General features: G+C 33.9%; 3 protein-coding genes across 6 annotated transcripts; 2 read left to right on the top strand and 1 right to left on the bottom strand.

The window, feature by feature from the left end:
* LOC109362291 lies at positions 2,495-7,503 on the top strand. 3 transcript variants are annotated; one of them, XM_019607981.1, is made up of 6 exons: positions 2,495-3,298; positions 4,067-4,176; positions 4,345-4,521; positions 5,167-6,920; positions 6,972-7,022; positions 7,167-7,503. In XM_019607981.1, the coding sequence occupies exons 1-6, from the start codon at positions 3,096-3,098 to the stop codon at positions 7,314-7,316; spliced, it is 2,445 nt and encodes an 814-aa protein (XP_019463526.1). In that variant the 5' UTR covers positions 2,495-3,095; the 3' UTR covers positions 7,317-7,503. The 3 variants fall into 3 exon arrangements, with proteins under 3 accessions (XP_019463526.1, XP_019463527.1, XP_019463525.1); XM_019607982.1 differs by having other exon boundaries at positions 2,496-3,298; positions 5,167-7,022; positions 7,167-7,197; positions 7,255-7,503; XM_019607980.1 differs by having other exon boundaries at positions 2,497-3,298; positions 5,167-7,022.
* LOC109362294 lies at positions 8,866-11,407 on the top strand. 2 transcript variants are annotated; one of them, XM_019607989.1, is made up of 3 exons: positions 8,866-9,323; positions 9,484-9,649; positions 9,824-9,941. In XM_019607989.1, exons 1-2 carry the CDS (start codon positions 8,933-8,935, stop codon positions 9,618-9,620), a joined length of 528 nt encoding a protein of 175 aa, XP_019463534.1. In that variant the 5' UTR covers positions 8,866-8,932; the 3' UTR covers positions 9,621-9,649; positions 9,824-9,941. The 2 variants fall into 2 exon arrangements, with proteins under 2 accessions (XP_019463534.1, XP_019463533.1); XM_019607988.1 differs by lacking the exon at positions 9,824-9,941 and adding an exon at positions 11,105-11,407 and having other exon boundaries at positions 8,867-9,323.
* Positions 12,285-15,311, bottom strand: LOC109362293 (protein CHLOROPLAST IMPORT APPARATUS 2-like). Its single transcript, XM_019607987.1, has 2 exons — positions 13,759-15,311; positions 12,285-12,758 (listed from the first exon to the last, which is right to left on the bottom strand). The coding sequence occupies exons 1-2, from the start codon at positions 14,728-14,730 to the stop codon at positions 12,588-12,590; spliced, it is 1,143 nt and encodes a 380-aa protein (XP_019463532.1). The 5' UTR covers positions 14,731-15,311; the 3' UTR covers positions 12,285-12,587.

The raw sequence follows: 22,260 nt of genomic DNA, 5'->3' as shown, positions 1-22,260 counted from the left end.
GCGCGTGTTACTAATCTAGTGAGTCATCGGGAACAACAACCCCCAATAATGGCATGTCTTCGCCTCGCCCATCATTCGTCACCAGTGTTTTTTATTATGAATAATAAACACACAAAATGGTGTATGGAAAATGATCCTATTTAAAGAAGTTACTTCTATTCATCTTTAATTATAACTATTTGAATAAGATTAACAGTCCATTGTTATAATCCTTGTTTAATAATTGTTCTAAGTTAAGTTATTTTCCATGTATAAATACATACACGTTTAGTACCTAACTTATTCCCTAAGAAATAAGAACACAAGAAGGTTAAGTAATCAAATTGGTCTTCAATAAACTCTAAATAATCTAATAAAAATACAAAATATGTAACCATAATGACACGATGTCACATGTCTTGTTTCATTGGAGAATAATACTTCCAAAGGACATTTCCTCATACAATAATTCATTGTTTCTGCATAAAGTTAAATTGTACTAATTTCTTTTTAAAAAAAGTGTACTAGTAATAGAGAAACACTTGGCTGAAAACATATTTATGTAGAGACAACCAATAGATGATTAACAATACATTAAAAATTCAATTGTAATTAAAATTTACTACTAAATGATAGCACTTATAAATATAAATGTATGTGTCTTCAAATATGATGTGTTGGTTTCATCTTTATACAACTTTTTCTCCTGTCAATTCTTTAAAAAACTAGATGGAAACAAGATCCCTTTAGGATACCACTAAGCAATTTCCTTAGGTAGCAACTAAATAGTCGATTTTTTGAAGTCCCTGTCATTGGCATTTGATAGTGCAAGTGGCTCACTGGAATGACAAGATGCCAGAAACCAACATCCATGATCCATGTTTGTACATGTGCTCCTCCTGGGCTAGTACTGCTTTAATTTATAATGTTTACTTATGATATGTGTGGTGTGGGTAAATGTATAAGTTACTCTCTTTTATCACACATTGCTCAAAATTAATAGTACTTTTTTTAGGATAGGTGATCCATGTTTCTTTAACCAGATCATGTTAAGTAGGAATAACGTCTCTATTGTTTTTTGTTATGTTATTTTAGAAGTTGGATCTGTCATCTAATAAAATCAAAACAAATGAGATGAGATATACACGAAACTAACCCTGGTCAAGACTCGAGAATTTAAAAAGAATATTCGCACATTTCCATTTGCTTCATTGCTAAGCCTGGCATAACAATGATTAAAGATATGAGACGGAAAACATGCATTATTTAATTTTGAGTGAGGATTTAATTGCTTCTCATTATATTTATCAATTTTTTTTTAACATCTAATGATTTAGATTTACTTACTAATTCAAACCATTAGATTTTTTTTAAAATTGATAGTTATGATGAAAAGTAAATTTAAAAAACTTACTCCTGGAGTTAGTGGATTTCCCCAATTTAATTTTAGGGCATATTGTGAAAGATTTTTACTTATTTATGGGCTGTTACATTATTAAAATTAAAGTGACTATTGTGAATGATTTTAAGTGCACTAATTTTAATTTTTACATGTAGGGGTTAATTTTAGTTTCTATGTAGTGCATTAATTTTGAAGTGACTAATTTTAGTGCATATTGTGAAAGATTTTCACGTATTTACACACATCCTAAATATATAAAAAATTTAAATTGATTAGAATTGAGTTTGTAGCGAGGCGTTATATTGTTTAATATAAGTCCGTCTAAATTTCACTCATTTTTTTTCCTTAAGCAAAAACCCACTTTCAGTGAGATATAAAAACGTTGATATTGACATTAAATTATGGAACTTCTATTTTCTGTTAACGTTTCTTTTACTACTTTAAAAAAATAGAGCATTAACGTTTTTTCATTTCTTATAATTAACGATCTAAAATTTTAAATGACTAGGAGAGACATAGTAACCCTATTTTATTTCGAAAATAATCTATAACGATGAAAAAATATGTTAGATATAGTATGCGTCAAAGATAACATTTGTTAGGGGTATTTTTCACATCCCAAAATAAATTATTTTTTTACCTATAAAGTGATACTATAACTTAAAAGTATAAAAAATTTATAATAAAGACAAAGTTTCATTTCCTGTTCTTAATAAAATCTATAATTGAAGTTTTTTTCCCTTCTAAATTAATGCTTTTCTAAAAGTGAACTCTCTAAAAATAAGTACAAATAACATCCCTTAGACCCTTACCAACAAAAATTAAATAGATTTACCAAACTTTGCAAAGCATCAACTGATCAAATTAAACTTTAAATTTAAGATAAAGAAAAGGTATCCTAAATATATTGTAAGTGATGGTGAAAAGGAAAATGAAATCAAATTCAGTAGAACAAAAAGGAAATTATAATATCAACATATATGCATTTGCTTTCTTCTATATCTAAAAATACAACATAATAAATAGGGATTATAATAGTAACAGAATCATGAGACATATTAGTTGGTTATTATTTTTGATTAATTGTAATTAATCACCAAACGAAATTATTGGCAAAATTCAACAATCACCAAAAAATTTGCAGAACAAAATACACAGCTCAATTTAGCTCCCTCATTATAATTTACAAATTCCACATACAATTCGCCATTACTTTTTCTTCTTCTTCTTTCCATTAGGGTTAACAAATAAACTTGTTATTCTTCCTCTGTCTCTTTTTCTTTTCTTCTTCCGAGACAAAAGAAAGAGAGACAGAAATTGAAGAATCAGAAAATCTGCAGAAGAAACGTGCAACTCCTTCAACCCCAATCATTTCCTTTTTCTTCTCAAACTTCTGCTTAATATCAGCTACCCAACAAAATTTTCCCCATTAACTCAGCTTTTCCCCCTTAATTTCCTTCTCCTTTCTCCTCAAATTCCCACATTTTCCCCATAAATAAAGTACCTTCCTTCTACAACAATTTGGTGTTGTCTAGCTTAAATTTTCAATTTTTAGCTTTCCCAGAAAGAAATTCGAGTAATTTGCTTCATTTTTTGAGCCTGTGCTTCAGAATTTTAGACAATATTTGTTAATTTTTTTCTGTAAAGCTTGTGTTTTCTTGATTATTTTCGTTGCCTTTGAGCATCTCGGTCAGCGAGGAATTGCTGGATAATCATGCCGCCGGCTCTAATTGATCCTTCGTTGCCGAAATCATCGTCGGTGTCGCTGGTGAGCTCCGACAATGTTTCAGATAGATTGAGTGATCAATTCGAAGATCTTAGAAGTTTGCAGTGGCGTATAAATCTAGGGGTTTTGCCTTCTTCGCTTTCAACTTCCATTGATGATCTTCGTCGTACCACCGCTGATTCTAGAAGGAGGTAAACCAAGCTCAATATTCATTTTATTTTTCAGTTTCATTATTCTTATGGAGTTTTTATCTAATTTATTATATTTGAATAATTGTGCAAGCATTCCTTAAATTCAGTGCAATTTTGAGAGCATTTTGATACGATAGGTGTTATGGTCCCCCTTATCACATTGTACCTTGTCTTTTGCTGTATCTGTCCCCCTTTTCTTTCCTATTCAGAATCAATGTGTGAAACTGTCTCCAAGGTATCTCGGATAAGCATAGCAATATATTTATACTCATTTTGTTTCTATGTGATTTGTTTAATTGGGAATTTAATAGATAATAATTGTTTTTGTCCAATCACAAGTCTTTGGAGACATCTGATTTTTTTTCCGCGAAAGAAAAAGGCCTTGAAACTTGAATGCTATATTCGGAAAAAAAAAATCATGTTCATTGGATAAATTTTGTCATATGAATTTTGGGCTCTATTCGTTCAGTCCAAGTCAATAATATTTTATTGGCCTTGGAGGAAATTTGAAAGAAAATTAAGCTGTTTCTTCATTTGGCATTGAGGGTTGTTTGTATTAATGATTGACTAGGCATTTTTCTGCCATTATAATTTATACTTCAACTATAGTGTTTCCATCTTGAGAGTTGAGTTTTTAGGTCCAGGTGTTTCTTGATGTTTGTCTCTGTCATGATGGTGGACTAAAATCAACTGCTTTTTCTTTAAGCCGTTGTGTTTCTTTTAGGCATACCTTGATCAGTTAACAGGAAGTGTTTTTTACCTTGTCAGGTATGCCAGTTTGAGAGGACGCCTCCTGGTTGATCCACATATTTCAAAGGATGGAAGTAGATCACCCTCACCCAATCTTATCATGGACAACCCACTTTCACAAAATCCAGGTAAAGTATGCATGTATGCATAGAATAATGGCAATCAACAAACGATGGGGCAAAAGGGGGGCTGGTGTAAAAGAAAGGCAACTAAATTGTTTTATATGTCTATCTAACTGTCAATCTTTTGCCATCGAACTTTATCCATGTTGGTTAAAACATGACTTTTATATGCAGATAGTACATGGAGTCGCTATTTTCGCAATGCAGAGCTGGAGAGGATGGTTGATCAGGATTTATCACGTTTATACCCAGAACATGGCAGCTATTTCCAGACACCAGGATGCCAAGGCACTTTGAGACGAATTTTATTATTATGGTGTCTGAGACACCCAGAGTGTGGTTATAGACAAGGTAAGCTGTCCAGAGAAGCAATATTTGCAGACAATACATTGGCTTCAATTGAATTTCCCTTTTGAATATGTTTTCTCATTTTCCGATGGCTGTGTTATTTTTCCCTCCTACAACATATAAGTAGCTATAGAGGAGGACATTCATCTTTGTTTTTAGAAAGCTTTCAATTTCTCATTTACGACAGATGTATTAGTTTCCCCCCCAACCTTGTATAATATAGCACATCTGGTTGAACTAAACTTTTACCTTTCCAATCACAATAAGGCTCATCGTATGTTTTATTCATACCCAGTCTCATTATTATGTTGAAAAAACAAATACCTCTAGGCTGTGATCAATGGGCTTTACTTAATATTCCTATCATATATTATTTACTGCCAACACATTTTTAGTTACTTCTGCATTGAACATTGTTCCATAAACTTATTATGAACCTTGCAGTAAAATCTTCAACTGCTTTTTTGTGAGATGCATTCATTACTGAACATTAAATTGATTAGTTGTTGGGAGCCCTTTTACTTTGTAAAATATAAATCCCCTTATTTTTGCTTCTAGGTTTCTGTATACCTTATTTTGCGTTAGAATTTTGTTATACAAATAGTTGGTTTTACCTTATTGGGTTTCTTTCCTTTGTTGTTTTTGTAGGAATGCATGAGTTACTTGCACCACTTCTTTATGTTTTGCAAGTGGATGTCGAGAGTCATTCAGATGTTCGAAAACTTTATGAAGACCACTTCACTGACAGATTTGATGGCCTTTTTTGTCAAGAGAATGATCTTTCCTACAACTTCGATTTTAGAAAATCTCCAGACTTGATGGATGATGAAATTGACTCAAATGGAAATGCAATGAAAATCAAGACTCTTGATGAGCTTGATCCTAAGATAAGGACCATTGTATTGCTAAGTGATGCTTATGGGGCTGAAGGTGAACTTGGTGTTGTTTTATCTGAGAAGTTCACGGAGCATGATGCTTACTGTATGTTTGATGCTTTAATGAACGGGTCTTGTGGTTCAGTTGCAATGGTCGATTTCTTCTCCTATTCTCCTCTAGCTGGGTCCTATAGTGGCTTGCCTCCTGTAATTGAAGCTTCAACTGCATTGTATTATTTGTTGTCTTGTGTGGATTCATCACTGCATAGCCATCTTGTTGATCTTGGTGTTGAACCCCAGTACTTTGCTCTCCGCTGGTTGCGAGTTTTATTTGGACGGGAATTTTCACTTGCCAACCTCTTGATCATCTGGGACGAGATCTTTTTGTCAGATAATGATAAAGTGGTAAAGCATGCTGAGGACAACACCGACTCTGGTTTTAATATCTTTCAGTCATCTCGTGGAGCATTTATCTCTGCTATGGCTGTAGCAATGTTACTTCATTTAAGATCTTCACTACTTGCCACTGAAAATCCTACGACCTGTCTCCAGAGATTACTAAGCTTCCCTGAGAAGACTAATATTAAGAAACTACTAGAGAAGGCAAAATCCTTGCAAGCTCTTGCATTAAGTTCTGATATTTCATCCTCAACACCTCCATTTGTAGGAGGTCACAACCAAGGTAAATCAATTATTACAAGATCTCGGACCCTTCCGTCTGAATCAGATTCTCCAAAAACTCCTCTGAATTTGTTTCCTGATAGCTATTGGGAAGAACAGTGGAGAGTTGTACACAAGGCTGAAGAACTTAAGAAAGATGAATTAGAAAAACAGGTTCCAACTCGTAAAAAGGGATGGACAGAAAAGGTAAAGTTGAGTTTGAAAAGAGCAGAATCCCATCCATTTTCATCAACAATTAAGAGTGGTAAAAAGGAATCTGAGGTAAAGGTTAGGCACAATTTGTTAGAAGACCTTTCTAAGGAACTAGGCTTTGAGGAAGATACTGAAAAACTGCACTGTCATGAATTTGCATGCCAGCGGGATAATCTTTCTGTGGCTGGTGAAGTGGAGCAAGAAAGTGATGGCTCTGAAGGCTGCAACAGTTATTCTGCCGATGATAGATGTCTAAGTGGAAGCATTGGCAGTGAAGAAAACTTGTCTATAACCTCTGGCCTTGCTAGTCCTCCTAATGAGGCCAATGATCATGAAAATTACTTGGAGAAAAGTAGTGTTGGGTCTAACTTATTTCTTGATGAAATTAATGAAATTACAAATATTAGTCCTGTAGATTCACCTCTTCCAATCTCTGATCCTCCTGAGTGCATATCAGAGACATCAGGGTGCAAAAATGTTTCCATGGGAAATTTGGCTACAAATGCTAAGGAGAGAAAAGTGAATAAATTTCAGTGGCTTTGGAAGTTTGGGCGGAATAATGGCCAAGTTATATCTGAGAAAGGAGAAGTTCCTGAGGCTGTAAAACCTACTAAGAATTATATTGATCATTGTACAACACCCTCTTCTACAGCCGACGCAAATTGTAGTTCTCTAAGTAGCAATGGACATTCTGTGGACCAGAATGACATGGGGACTTTGAGGAATATTGGTCAGTCGATGCTTAAGCATATTCAGGTAAAGTTCTTTCCGAGCGTTACGCAATTTTAATGACAGTTTAGTGAGTAAAGATACAATGTCAATATTTTTCTTTTCATTCTGAGAACTCAATTGATGCATCCAAACTTGTTATCTGAAGGACTATATTTTTTTGTGTTGCAGGTGATCGAGTCTTCTATCCAACTAGAGCAAGGCCAGGGAACCTTACCGGAAAACTTGTCTAAATATGTTCTGGTTACTACAGGGCAAGTTACTGCCATGACAGCTCTAAAGGAGCTTCGAAATATTAGCAATCTTCTATCTGAGATGTGAGGCACATCTTACATCTGCATGTATATAATTATTGATTGCAATTATTTAGTTCTCTAATAAATTGTATTTGTTCCCCTTCTTTTGCTCACTTTTCCAAAGTTTTGCAGATGTTGAGAGAGATCAATATGTAAATTAAAGAATACAAGTTACATAAATAAATTATAATAATTCCAAATATTATGCTTAACTTTTGCTTGGGTGCATACTTGTTTTGCATTTTAGAATTTATACTTCAACATTCCAGCACACCACCCATTTTAAGATCGAAATTTAATAATATAAAATTAGTCTAATGTAGTAGCTAGTAGATTAAATTCTGTAAATCCAACACTGCTACATGGTATATTTGTCAGATATAAAGTTATGCATTAGAAGCTTTAAATTATAAACGACAAAACCTATGGAAACAATATAGACAAACAAAAAACACTGTCAATTGGGCGTGAATTATTATCAACCGATGTTTCTGCTTGACCGCCAACAAATCTTACATGAATGAACCAAAAGCACCAGTAATATTGATTTGGAGATATACGAGTTTCAAACAAACAAGTCATTAAGCACTTGCAACCATGAAGACGAGTCACAGAAAAACCATGGTACCAACAATCCATCAGAACAAGAAACTAACGATACTGGCACAATGCATGTGCCTTTGGGTCAGAATGAAGACTTTAAAGTTATCCCACAAATGTATTTTATGGCTCTAAAGTCTTTCATTCCATTTCTTTTCCGCCACAATTTAACTCGCAAATAGATCCTTAATCATATTGAGTGAGACTCTATAACATACACTTTGACAATAAAGATTGTAAAACTAATTGGTACCACAAGGCCAACTCTACTTGGAAATTTGATAAGGTCCTCTGAATTCAATTTAACTTCTAATCATTTTTATGTGCACTTCTAAATTATCTTACAATTTTCTTTGTTGAATAACTTATATATGGGTTTAAGCAGTATGATACCAATAAAATTGAACTGAACCAAACCAAAAAAGCTAAAGGAAGCAAAAATTCTTGCTCTTTTTATGGTTGAATCATTGCTGAACTCTTCATCACTCATGGAGGTTGTGTTTCAATTACTGGCCATAAAACCCACATACAATTAAAGATCCACACTCTTCATCATTTCCCTATTCCAAAAGTGTAAACTTTTCATCAAATCCTTCCTCATTCGTCAATGATGTTTTGGTTTTTGGGTTCAAAAAACAAAAACATGTTTGCATGTTGGAGATTCTAGATTGCAGTCATCAATGTTACCATTGTGGTAAAATGTGAAGACTATTGGATTTTGAGTTTATGGGTTCAACACATGTTTTACACAAATCCATTTTGATCTAGCATTCTAAACACAATGTTCTGTCCTTAGGTGTCACATATACAAAATTGTTCAGTCAAATGGATGGCAAAAAATAGTTTAAGATTTTGAGGACATATTTAATAGTTTATTTTTTTCAAGGACAAAAATAGGATAACAAAAACAAATTCAGGATTCTTGGGCCTTTACTACAAAATTATCTATTCACAAGTTCTTTTTCTATTATAAAAAAACATTTCAGGTCCATTTAGGAAACGCATCCAATCTCAATTCATCGCTCTCTCTCTCTCTATTTGATGATGTCTAGGTTCATCGCAAAGACCCTTCTCCTCCGTGAAGCCTCCACCGCATCACGGTGGCTGAACAGCCCTTGTTCTACAATCCTAGCATCTTCTCATCATCGCAACCAATCATCGCAAGCAACAAAACCCAAATCCCAAATACCCAAAATCGAGAGAGAGGAATCCGATGCGGGTTTGAAGTTGTTAGAGGATCATATCCAACGAATCATAGTAAAAAAAGCTACACCTGATTGGCTTCCATTTCTTCCTGGATCTTCCTTTTGGGTCCCACCAACCCCTTCACCTTCTACCTTCTTTCAAAATATCACCGCCCAACGCCACCACCACAACCCTCTATCCCTCTCCCTTCGAGGTTCACCCCATTCTCAGAATCTACACATTCCAGGTTTTTATCCAATACCCCTTTAAAATTTCATTTTAAAGATGATATTTTTATGGATTGTCGATCAAATTGACCCAATTTCTATGCTTGTTAGGGTTTGACCCCTAAAATGGTTATAAATGCTAATGATGTGTTTGTTTGTTTGTGTGTGTTGTGAATTCAGAGAATGAATCTGGTAGTGGCGGGGAAAGTAGTGTGGAGGTAAATAATACACCAGAAGGGGTGGAAGTGGTGACGGTGAAAGTGAAGGTTCTCACTATACCAGAAAATATATCTCTTACCGAAGATGAGGAAGGTTGATCTATTGTTTGCCTCACTCAGCTTCTGTGGTGAGCGAATATCTTAGTTTTCCTCTTTTTTCATTTAAGAACTGGTTTTTGTATGATTGTAATTTGATGCATACTTATCTTTCTGATGTGTATGCATGATTTTCAAGTGAAGTAACATAATAAGAGCATTCTGATTCTGATATTTACATGCTTCTTTGGTTGGGATGTTGCTAGGAAATAAGAATGTCAATCCAGGAAAAAGGAAAGTTGAGATTCAGCTGTTAGGATCAGAACAAAAATGTTTTTATCAAATCATTTTTTAAGCCTAAACATAAAGAGCCTTCGAAAAAGGTAAGATATGGAACTAAAAACAATTGTCTAGTTGTATGATATGGGTGTGCCTTTACTTTCAATTAGGGGAGAGAATGGGCTGGGTAAAGTCGACCCTAAACTTGAAGTTAACCCAACCCTAAATGTCGACTGAGTCAGTCTTTGAACCTGAACCCGACTCTAGACCCAATTAAAGATAATGCATACTCATTTTAGATAAAGTCTTCTTAATATTACTTATTTATAGGGCATGTAATTTGACATATAAAATGATTTAAGTATATATATTATTAATGATGTATACATGATGAAAAAATAGATAATCAATGATACTTTCGACCAAAGATGTGTCGTTATTTTGTACACAATTGAATAGACACATACAAACATGATGGTGAGTGACCATGAGACGGGTTGGAATGGGTCATGTTTGTCCCCTACCTGAACCTAATTATTGACCGAGTCTAATTTTTAAACTCAAACTCAGTCCTAGACCTGATGAGACCCCACCCTCTTTGGACCCGATCATGATTGGGCCATACTGAGTGAGCGTGTAGGGTTGGGTTCTCCTCACCCGTACTTTCAATCACCCTTGTCATCCTTTTGTCTGGGATGTGCAAGCAATCTGATGTAACAATGTGCTGTTGTATCCTATTCATTTTCTTTGGAAATCTTAGTCACACATATGTACTGTCACAACTTCTGCATGTGACCATGGTGCTTGTGTAGAAATGTAAATGTTGGTCTACGACTATTAATGTATGTAGTGTTTGTATAAGGAGTTAGACTCCTCTCCATTAATGGAGGGACAAGTTAGGAGAAAATACACTAAAAACTAAATAGACAATGACATTTATGACCTTTACTTTTCCTTGAAATTGCAATTTTGGCCTTAAAAATACACTATAAAGTCTAACTTGCGAGTCTTACTCTTGTATATAAGAGGACTACAGGAATATATTGAACTACATTAGCAGATGTGCTAAACATATTAATACGCTGTTCCAGATGTTACAGGTAGTTTTTTAAGGTTTGGTCTCTAATCAGAATGAAAATTTTGTTGGCAATCTTATGATTTTATTGTGTAGAATCTTGCATCTTATCGTTTGAGCATTGTCTCCGGTTTGGATATATTTACACAACCATGTAATAATACAGTCTTACCTCAATTTGTGTATGATCCAGCATTCCAGGGTTGCAACCTATGGATACTGAGAAGGTAAAAAAAGATTGGGAACAAGGTATTTGAAGATGGGGAAGCTTGTGCATAGAAGGATAAAGCATGCAAAGGGAAATTCCTAGGTTGTTTTGGGTCTAACCCTTTTCACTCCACTTGGTCTCTTTAAGTTACTTTGTACATACTTGGTTGCTGACCCGGTTGTATAAATAATCAATGTTTGGATATTGTCAATGCTGTCACGTTGAACCTTTCAGACCGGGTGATGTATGTATTTATGCAATTATTAATACAAAAGGTTCTTTCAGTATTCCTCTGAACGACTAAACACGTACTAAATTCGTTTAATATTTGATGTATTATAGGATATAAGTGTTGCGGATAAGATGCTATATAAGCTTTGTCGCTGAAAGTTACAAGGTTTAGAATTTGATGTATTAGAGACTATATTTGGGCATGGTTCAAAGGTTTAGAAATTTTCTGCAACTTCATTGAAGACCATTTTTTTGCCACTGATCTTAGAGGCCATAACGCTAAGAAAAATAAAATTGTAATAGAATTACAGGCAAATTGTTCTGGACTTCGTTGCTCGTCTCAACTTAGGATTTGTTTTTGAGTTGAATTTTTTAGAGGAAATAAAAGAAATAAAACACTTGAAAGTTATGAGAGATACACAAAGACTTTAAAGTCATTTTATTTTCCTCCAAGCGTCTATTTTCTGGTAGAACCCAACAGGGGCTGTAGTAGAAGGTTACAAAAATGTAGATATCTTTTTGAAAGTGAAAACTGAAGTCTCAAAAAGTGCTTTACTGCCACTAAATTATATCATTTTGAGCATTTGTCTATAATTTGACCTTGTAACAAATCGCCCCTGCCTTAAGCCGTCGAGTATGATAAACACAATGAAGCAAGAGCTCAGTGTATTTGCTTATTGAGTTATTTTTATTTGAGATTTATATGTCAGTAAAAAATATTAAATTTTCATGATATTCACATAATGTGCTTAAGCAATTTTAAGGCTGATATCATTTTTTCGTTATGCAGCACCAAAGTTTAACACTCTTCTTCATCCATTTTCCTAGTTCTGAAGTTTGTACTTTGTTCAACCATCATTTGCTAACTAAAAACAAACACAAACTTCAAGTTGAAAATTATATTTTCATAACATGCTTTTTCCATATAGGAATGTAGACTACACAACATTATTGTTTTATTGAAAGAGTAATATAATGAAGAAAGAATATGAAGAGCATATTTTGATAAGGATCAAAAGTCCAAAACATACATGTTATGATTTGCTAATGAAAATTAGAAAAAGCAAAAATCTAACAACAAATAAAACCTAACAAACAAATGGAATAACATGGATCCTGAAAAGGTTGGAGAAAGTAAGCAACTCAACTACCATAACGGGTCCACTCTCCATAATGATGCATCTCATCTCAATATCCAATTATCATCATGATATCATAAAAGCAGATTTTGATATCTTTAACTTGGTGGTACCTTCATTCTGAGCCGTCGATCAGTGTTGACCTTTTTGACCTGATATCTGATCTTCTTAGAGAAGAGACGCGTACGCCGCTTTTCTTTGAAGCGTAGCACGCTAGCTTCTCTCATTCCTCCATTCTCCCACAACAAATCAATTTTAGACAACCGAGCCTGTTCCCCACAATGCCAAAGTATAACGTTAACTATTATTCACTGCTTCTGCAACATTACCCATTAACTATGTACTATAGTAATTAAAATGGTGACAAGTCTCACAGAGTTTATTTTTCAATATTGTCAAACTGTGACACAAAATAACATGTAGTTGTACAAGGTCAAATAAATATCTCATTAATTTGTTCCATAATCCATAGGCTAGAGTGCAAGACAAAAATAAAGAACGTAGTCATAATAAACAAATATTAAGTTTTGGTTCCTTATTAGTAATTGACTCAATGTTGTAGCAGACTGCAAAGAATTTTTTTGTTTAAACCATTTTGCTAAGTTGAAAATGTGAGCCATTCAATATTGTAACAGAAAAATAGTTCATTGCATTAAGATTTCAACTATGAAGAAAGTCTTAAAGTTTTAAAATTCGCATGGAAGGAATTGGTCAAAATGTCATAAATCATTTCTCATATCAATATTTGAAACAATAGTATTTATTAATATTTAATTTTTTTAAATAATATGACATATTTTTATTGGTCCAAATGTTACCATACTAGTTAGGGGTATAGAATATAGTAGTTCAACCGGTAGTTTACTAATTAAACAACATAATTTTGAAGTTATATATATATAATATATTTATCTTTAATGTTGAAAAATCAATAAAAATTAATATTTTTTAATTTTTATTAAAAAAATAATTTTAAATAAAAATAATTTTGAATGACGGGTACAATTTAATTGAAAATCAATGTTTACTAGTTCATCGGCCTGGGCCATGAACTAGTTTTTAATTCATCCTTGTCTAAATGAATTAAAGCTAGAGCAAATTATAATTAAAAAAAAGCTTCTTAATTGAGTGTACATTTATTGAAAAAATAATAATAGAAAGAAAATTGTTAACTAAATTATTTTTTATTCGTCTAAAACAATAATTTTAATTGTAACGGAGAAATAATACTCAAGATTTTGATTGGTCAAGTGAAATTGGGAAACTTACTGTGACGTCATTTCCCGATGCGTTGGAAACCGGGCTGTCATCGGCGAACGGTGACCCCTTATCGGACCAGGCATTCTTCACGTCCTTATAATTCAATTTCAACATCAAACCCGGATTCGATTTCGCCATTGGATTTCCCTTCACCGGCTCCGAGTTCTTCACCTCCACTTTCTTTTTCTTCTTCTTCTCTGCCGCCGCGGCCGGAGGCTGAGGAGGAGGCTTGTTGATTATTTTTGGCGAGATTTGAAGTATATCAACCGCCGGCAAATTCCACCAGTTTCCACCGTCATCTACATGACGGAGAGCCCTTCTCAAACCTAACCGGCAATCCAATTTCCCTCCAAATCCAAACGCCGGAATCCCCAAACATGAGACGGCGGCGCCGTTAGTCTCTTCTTGCTCAGCCACACTACCCATAATACTATCAATCCCTTCTTCAATTTCCTCATCGAGAATCGATTCCGCATCAAAATCTTCACCACAATCATCCTCCAATTCGAGTGAATTTATCATCGCCGAGGCCGAATTTATCTCCACCGGACTCTGACATGTTTTCTCTTGCAACATCAACACCTTAGGCTCCATTGAAAAACTAGGCTTATGCTGATGTATCAAAAAGGAAGAAGATGAGTCAAAAACCCTGAAAGGTAATAGTACTTCCGATGAAGGAGGTTCATCGAAAAATATATTCGGCGGCGGTGGTGGTGGATGAGTTTTGAGGCTTTTGGAAGGGAAGAGGTTTGGATATGCGGTGGAGAGAAGTGATGCGGCTTCATTGTAGATTTGATTGGGTCTCTTTCTTGGGGTTCTGGGTTTTGTAGTTGAGATTGTTAATGGGGAATTGCTTGATTCTGATATTGTTGAAGATGGTGAAGAAGAAGAAGAACACACTGAGAATGAAGCTGATTTTAGAAATTCCAAATCTAACCCATAAGTTCTTCCTCCACCACCACTTAAACACGGTGAAGACATTTCTATTATATAAGTGCAAGTTCTAGAACCTCAATAGGTTTGGACTTGAGCACAAACAAAATGTTTCATTTTTGGTAGGAAATACAAAAACAAAATCTATTAGGAAAATAGCTAAAACCCTAAACCCAAAAAGGTACAAGGAACAAAAAAGTTATTTTTTAATTAAAAAGGAACAAAATCCCAAGAGGTTTTTATGAATACATAATAGGGAGAGAAGAATGAGAAATTCCCCCAGAACCACAAATAAAAAATTGTTGAACTCTCTATTTTATGAATTGTGTGAAAGTGTCATAAGTGAAAACAAAAAAGAAGAGCATTCCAAATCCCAAGTTAAAAAAATATGTTATTCGTGTTGCAGAAGTAAGTAGTAGTTCTAGTTATGTGAAAGAAGGGAAAGTAAGAGGATAAAAAGTGAGAAGAGTTGTGGAATGAGAGGAAGGAGATAAAATGAAAAGATGTGTTAGGAGTGTGTAAATATAGGGAAGGGGCAATTGGCAGTGAAATGAGAGTAGCACCACCACCGACTGATATACAGATAGAGAGAGAGAGAGAGAGAGAGAGAGAGATAATGGGAGAAGTCACACTTGGGAGTAGAGGAACTGGAGTGCAGAAATATGGAGATCAGAACGAAAGAAGAGACAATTTTGTTGCTCTGTTTTCTCTGCTCTTCTATCGTGGGACCACTTAATTAATTATTCTTCTTTATAATATTTGTGTATTATTAGCTTAAAGAATAAAAAATTATAGATAGATAATATATTTGAATTGTGAATACTAATTAAATAAATAGTATGATGACAATATATAAAATTCATCACACAATACATATTTTCTATTTCATTTTACCCATTCAATTATTCTACCTTCTTCTTTTACTATAATATCCTTCTATCTATCTTTATGATTTCACCTTCTTCCTTTTTCATTACTTTTTTGCCTATTCACATTCGTCAATTTAAAGTTTACCTATTTATGTTTTTGAGTCATTCAACATTAAGGTAATTTTAAATTTAATCTCGCATATCATTTTTTTTTAAATTTTATTTTAATTGATTTATTTTGTTGTAACCTCTCATATGTGGATATATGTCAATATAACAACCAGTCACATCACTAATTACTGCGACACGTGTGATACATCTTGTTAATCACATTATTAAGGACTCGAAACAATATTTTGAAATATAACTATTAAAATCTAAAAATAAATAAATTATAAGGAATAATTGAACAATTTTTAAAAACCCAAGATACATTTATTCATTTAAAGCCCATTGAGTCAGCCTTTCTTTTATTATTTTCATTAAATATATTGTTTTGTTCCGGTGATTCATGAATAAAATGCAACGTCAAGGATATTTCCTAAAGTTTATTTTAATGGAGCATTTGCTGTAAAAATACGTATGAATATGATAAGCTTCCTCAATGGACGAGTGTTATTACCAGTTATTCATTCAATAAGGGACCTGTGAGATATTTTCATACTGGATATGGGAACAATTTTGTAGAACTGAAACTACAACATACTAATTTCCTTTGCTTATTCTCTAGTGTATAGATTAGAGCATGACTTAATAGTCCTAAAAGCACACAACAATAAGGGGTTTAACTCTTAATTGCTGAAGCATACTTTTGCCAAAAGAAAATATATAGATTTTTAATTTTTTTTGTTTAAGTAAAGGTATCTCTTCACCTATAGGTAAGAAATTAATTCATTTATGAGTACATCATTATCTCTTCAATGAATATATCGCTCACAACAATCAAACATTTGATATTTTGATCTATCGGAGATCTAATGAAATCTTATATTATAGACTAATGTCTTATTGGTGGTCCTGTAAAATTATTATCATTAAACAATATAAAAAAGGTGAACATGGGTAAGTTTGCAATGCAGCATGGGCAGTTTTGTAATTGAGTAATTAAATTCTTAAGGATGGCGAAGCATGGAAGTACTTACAGGATTATTCCATACCATACCTCCCGAAGCTTTTTTCCAAATTATGGAAACGACTCCTTATCTAGTGACGCGGCACGATTTGATTGGGTGCCTTAGATTTCATGGCTTACGTGGCATACTTTTTATAGTTTAGCGGTTCCTCAGTTTTTCACGTGTACGAAGGAAAGAGGTGGGATTTTGGATCTATTCTAAACATCAATGATTCCAACCTTTTTGGTGCCTTCTTCATTTTATCTGTGGCACTCAACCATACTACGTTGCATAAATAGTTTGCCAATCTCTTCATCACCAAATCAAATTCTTGTGTTTATTACACAACTCTCCCCAAATATTTAAGTATACGCATAAATAGTTTTGAGTGGGGATTAACTTACTCCAAGAGTAAGTTTTTACTCTTTATCTTAACGATCAATTTTATGAACATTTAATGACTTAGATCTACTAATCAATCAAACCATTGGATTTATCTAAAATTGATGACTAGAATTGAGAGTAAGTTTAAAAATTTACTCTTGGAGTAAGTAGATCCATTTCCATAATTTATTGGTAAGGAATTAATCTGATGTAAACCCTCCTAGGGCAACCTTTGAGTCCAAGGGCAAGAGAAGTCATGAAGGTCCTATGACTAGGGCTAAGGCAAATCAGCAACCTTCAAGGTCACAAAAGACTTAATTGACCCTGGAGATTACCATGAATGAATGACATTTATGTCCTTAGGATCTATTTTAAACTTGAGTTATTTTTATTGTTATGAATAAATGAGAATTCATTCTCATGTAGACTTAGGAATAAATTGATTAAATCAAAGGATATAAAGTTAAGAGGTTGGACAACTACAATCAAGAATTCAAGTAAAGATATATTTCTTTTGACCAACAACTTTAGTCAAACATTATCTTTCCTTATGATTACATCTTATCTATTTGATAATTTAGGATTTTAAATTTTATTATCTTCACATTATCTTAGGATTAGTTAGGATTTTCGTTTGCATTTCAGATTTGATTAAATAGGATATGATATTATCTTTTAGTATTCAAAGATAATTAAGATTTTATCTTCAGGCTTATCTTTAGTTTATTTCAGCCAAGGCAAATTGCCTATTTATAGCTTTGGCTTATTCATTAATAAAGCAAGTTTGTTTTTGAGAAAAATTGGATTGAATTCCTATAGTTTAGCCAAAGCTCCTTAATTCGAACTTATCAAGATTTTTGTTCTTGTGGCGTTCTAAGACTCATCACCCTCTTGGTGTGATGTCTAAATTCTTATCATGGATCTTTCCTTATGGTGAATATTATTGACTTATCAAGCTCTTAAGCTTGTGGCGTCTCCATCTTCATATCTTTTCCGTTCTTTCCCACAAATCTATCCTAAAATTGGCCTAAAAATCTCTATCAATACGAAAACCGAATTCTGTTTTATAAAGCTCTTAATTTCAAGCTAAAACGATCCTAAAATCAAAGACATCCCCAAGAGGTTGTCATCAAGTGGTCATGAGAGCTACATTTAGCTTGAAGAATGTCAAGTCTAGAGAGGACTCCTACGATCTCACCAAGGTCAGACTTTATGAACGTGAGACTCCAAAACATGATGAATGCCCAATTCCAAACTCTTCAACAACAATTGGAGGAGTTGAGGATTCATTATGATAGGAGGTTGGATAAGAGGCATGGCAATCCAAATGGCCATGAGAGAAGAAGAAGAATAATGCCTAGAAGAGAGTAGAGGCCTAGGCATGAAAGGCATGAGGAGAGACATGAATCCTCAAGTGCCTATGATAGTGAGAGGAGAAGGAGGCATGAAGATCATAATCATGGCAGCCATGGCCGTGACCATGCTAGTCCAATCCGTGGACAAAAAAGGAGACATGAGGATCATGGCAGCCCTAGCCGTGGTCATGCTAGCCCAATCAGTGGGCAAATGAGGCATAGAGATGTTTCAAGCACTAGCCCTAACCGTGAGCATAGAGATCTGGATGGTGTTAAAGTAAAGGTCCCTAGCTTTTTGGGGATGAATGATCTAGAGGCCTACTTGGTATGAGAATTAAAGATGGAACAAGTTTTTAATTGCCACGACTATTCAGAGGTAAAGATAATCAAGGTGGCAGCCCTTGAATTTCAAGAGTAGACTATGGTTTGATGGGATCAGCACCAAAAGGATAGAGTGAGATGAGGAGATGTAGCCATTGACACATGGACTGAGATGAAGAGAGCAATGAGGAAAAGGTTTATACCTCGTTCTTATCACATGGATGTTCATAACAAGCTACAGAGGCTCACTCAAGGGTCCCAAATAGTTGATGAGCATTTCAAAGCCATGTAATTAGCCTTGGTTAGGTCCAACCTTAATGAGGTCCGTGAAGCAACAATGACTAGATTTCTTCATAGAATGAATCCTGAAATTCAAGATGTGGTGGAGTTGCAACCTTATGTGGAAATGGATGATCTAGTACAAAATGCTATAAAGGTAGAGCAACAAATTAAGAGGAAGAAGTCTAAGTACTCCTCTAGTACTTCAAGGTCCCACTATTGGAAAGATGAGTAGAAAAGGGAGAGACCTAGGGCTAAGGAGGTCGTGGGCAGCCACAAAACCACCCAACCAGCCGTGGAGACCAATGGGAAGACTAGAAACGTGAAGTGTTTCAAGTGTCTTAGCCTTGGTCACATTACCTCTCAATGTCCTACGAAAAGGACAATGATGATCACTAATGGTGTCGTTTAGTCCCAATCTGAACCATCTAGTGTAGAGGAGTGTGATGATGATACATTCATGCCTATGGTGATATTTTGATGATGAGGAGGCTCTTGGGCAGCCAAGTCAATAGGCATGAAGAGGACCAAAAGTACAATCTATTTCACTCGAGATGCTTGGTCCAAGGCAAGGTATGCATGTTGATCATTGAAGGAGGTAGTTGCACTAATGTGGTTAGCCAAATGCTAGTGTCAAAGCTAGACCTTGAAACTAAACTGCATCTCATCCCTTACCAACTCCAATGGTTAAGTGATGTGGGTGAGTTGATTGTGAATAGACAAGTCATGGTACCCTTCTCCATAGGGCAGTACCATGATGAGGTCTTATGTGATGTGGCTCCTATGGAAGCTAGCCACATGTTGTTGGGGAGACCATGGCAATATGAAAAGAACACTAGCCATAATGGTTTCACCAACAAGATCTCATTTATGCACCATGGTCACATGGTGGTGTTAGCCCCTCAGAGCCCTAAACAAGTCCATGAGGACCAAGAGGCTAAAGGCTAAGATTGAAGAAGAGAAAAGGAAAGGTGTGGCCAAAAACAAAGAGGTGACCGAACCTACTTAAGGAGAAGTACACCTTCCCAAGGTTGAAATTTTTTATACACTTAGCCATTCTTTGAAAGATCATGGCAAGGATAAAAAGAAAGTTGAGATTAAAGACAATTCGAGGACGAATTCACTTAAAGGGGGAAAGGGTGATGTAAATCCTCCTAGGGCAATCTTTGATTCCAAGGGCAAGAGAAGTCATGAAGGTCCTATGACTAGGGCCAATGCTAAATCAGCAACCTTCAAGGTCACAAAAGACTCAATTGACCCTAGAGATTACATGAAAGGACATTTATGTCCTTAGGATCTATTTTAAACTTATGTTATTTTTATTGTTATAAATAAATGAGAATTCATTCTCATGTAAACTTAGGAATAAATTGATTAAATCAAAGAAGATAAAGTTAAGAGGTTTGACAACTACAATCAAGGATTCAAGTAAACATATATTTGTTTTGACCAACAACTTAGACAAACATTATATTTTCAACAAACCTACAAGATTGGATTAGATCTTATCTATTTGATAATTTAGGATTTTAAATTTTATTATCTTCACATGATCTTAGGATTAGTTAGGATTTTCGTTTGCATTTCAGATTTGATTAAATATGATAGGATATTATCTTTAGTATTCAAAGATAATTAGGATTTTATCTTTCGACTTATATTTAGTTTATTTCAGCCAATGCAGATTGCCTATTTATAGCTTTGGCTTATTCATTAATAAAGCAAGTTTGTTTTGAGAAAAATTGGATTGAATTCTTAAAATTGAGTCAAAGCTCCTTAATTCGAACTTATCAAGATCTTTATTCTTGTGGCGTTCTAAGACTCACTACCCTCTCAGTGTGGCGTCTAAATTCTTATCAAGCATCCTTCCTTGTGATAAATATTATTGACTTATCGAACTTTTAAGCTTGTGGCGTCTCCATCTTCATATCTTTTTGATTTTTTCCCACAAATCTATCCTAAAATTGACCTAAAATCTCTATCAATACCAAAACCGAATTATGATTTATAAAGCTCTTAATTTCAAGCTAAAACAAACATACAATCAAAGACATCACCTAGAGGTTGTCATCATAATCACTTTCAAGGTTCATGACTACCCTTCTCAATAAGTATCGTTCACAATAATTGAATCATCGATATTAGAGATCCAGTATGACCTTATACTACTAGACCAACGTGCTCTTGATATATGCAAAAATAATTTGTCAAATATATTGAAATACTCATAGCCAGTGAAAATTGGTTGGAGTAATTTTAATTTGATTGATTAAAAAATATTAAATTAATTGAAATTTAAATAAAGAAAACAATTGGGCCCACCTAAGGGGGCAAGGGTGTGTTACTTGCTTGGATTTCCAAGTTCAACTATTTGGGCAATATTTTATACTAACAAAAAAACATGATTAATTTTATTTTGTAAGAGGGTATAGGATACATGTGTTTCTTGCTTTCATGATTAATCATTGTGAACTAAAATGATTGATAATACGATTAATTTGTGTTTAAAATGATATTTCACTCATTGGCGTTAGGCCGTAATGTTCCCTCTACTTGTACTTTCCATGCTCCTACTTTCTCTTTAGTTTCCTTTTTCATGGAGATGATGGGGCGTTACATTTCATCATTTTAACCCATTGATAATTAAAAATTGCTATTTAACTTGTTTATTCTATAATAAGTGATAACTACACAAAATTCAGATCCTTATAGGAAATAAAGATTACACATATAAAATATAAATTCGGGTCAAACAAAAAGTAGATTACAAAAGTTGGTGTTGAAAAGTGTAGTTTTAAAATTTAATTACTGTTTTTGTCTATTAAATTTCTAGAGTATTGATAACGTAAATGTCATGTTTTGACATTATAAACACTATCTTATCGACCACTATCCCGTGTCGATTAATCTATTTTTTTTTATATAGAATGTACTTTATGTTTTACTATTTAAAAAACAATTTAAATATAAGAAATGTAATACATGAACTCAATAAAGAATAAAAATATAAATAAGAAAATGTTAAAATATTACTGGTATATTAATATATAAAAAATGATACTAGTTATTAATGAAAGATGTTATAAATGATAAATTTAGAATATAGAAATTATGTCATGATAGTTGTTATTACTTGTTTTTGCTTGATTAATAGTATAAAAATCTATATCTATACCAGTGTTTTAAAACTGTACGAGTCACGGTACTGATATAGTGGTACATTACTTCAACCGGTGATTCAGTAATTAAACTGCTTGT

Source organism: Lupinus angustifolius, chromosome LG12 (assembly GCF_001865875.1).
Source record: "Lupinus angustifolius cultivar Tanjil chromosome LG12, LupAngTanjil_v1.0, whole genome shotgun sequence".
In the NCBI taxonomy this organism is placed as follows: domain Eukaryota; kingdom Viridiplantae; phylum Streptophyta; class Magnoliopsida; order Fabales; family Fabaceae; genus Lupinus; species Lupinus angustifolius.
This window is presented reverse-complemented; position numbering and strand designations above follow the sequence as displayed.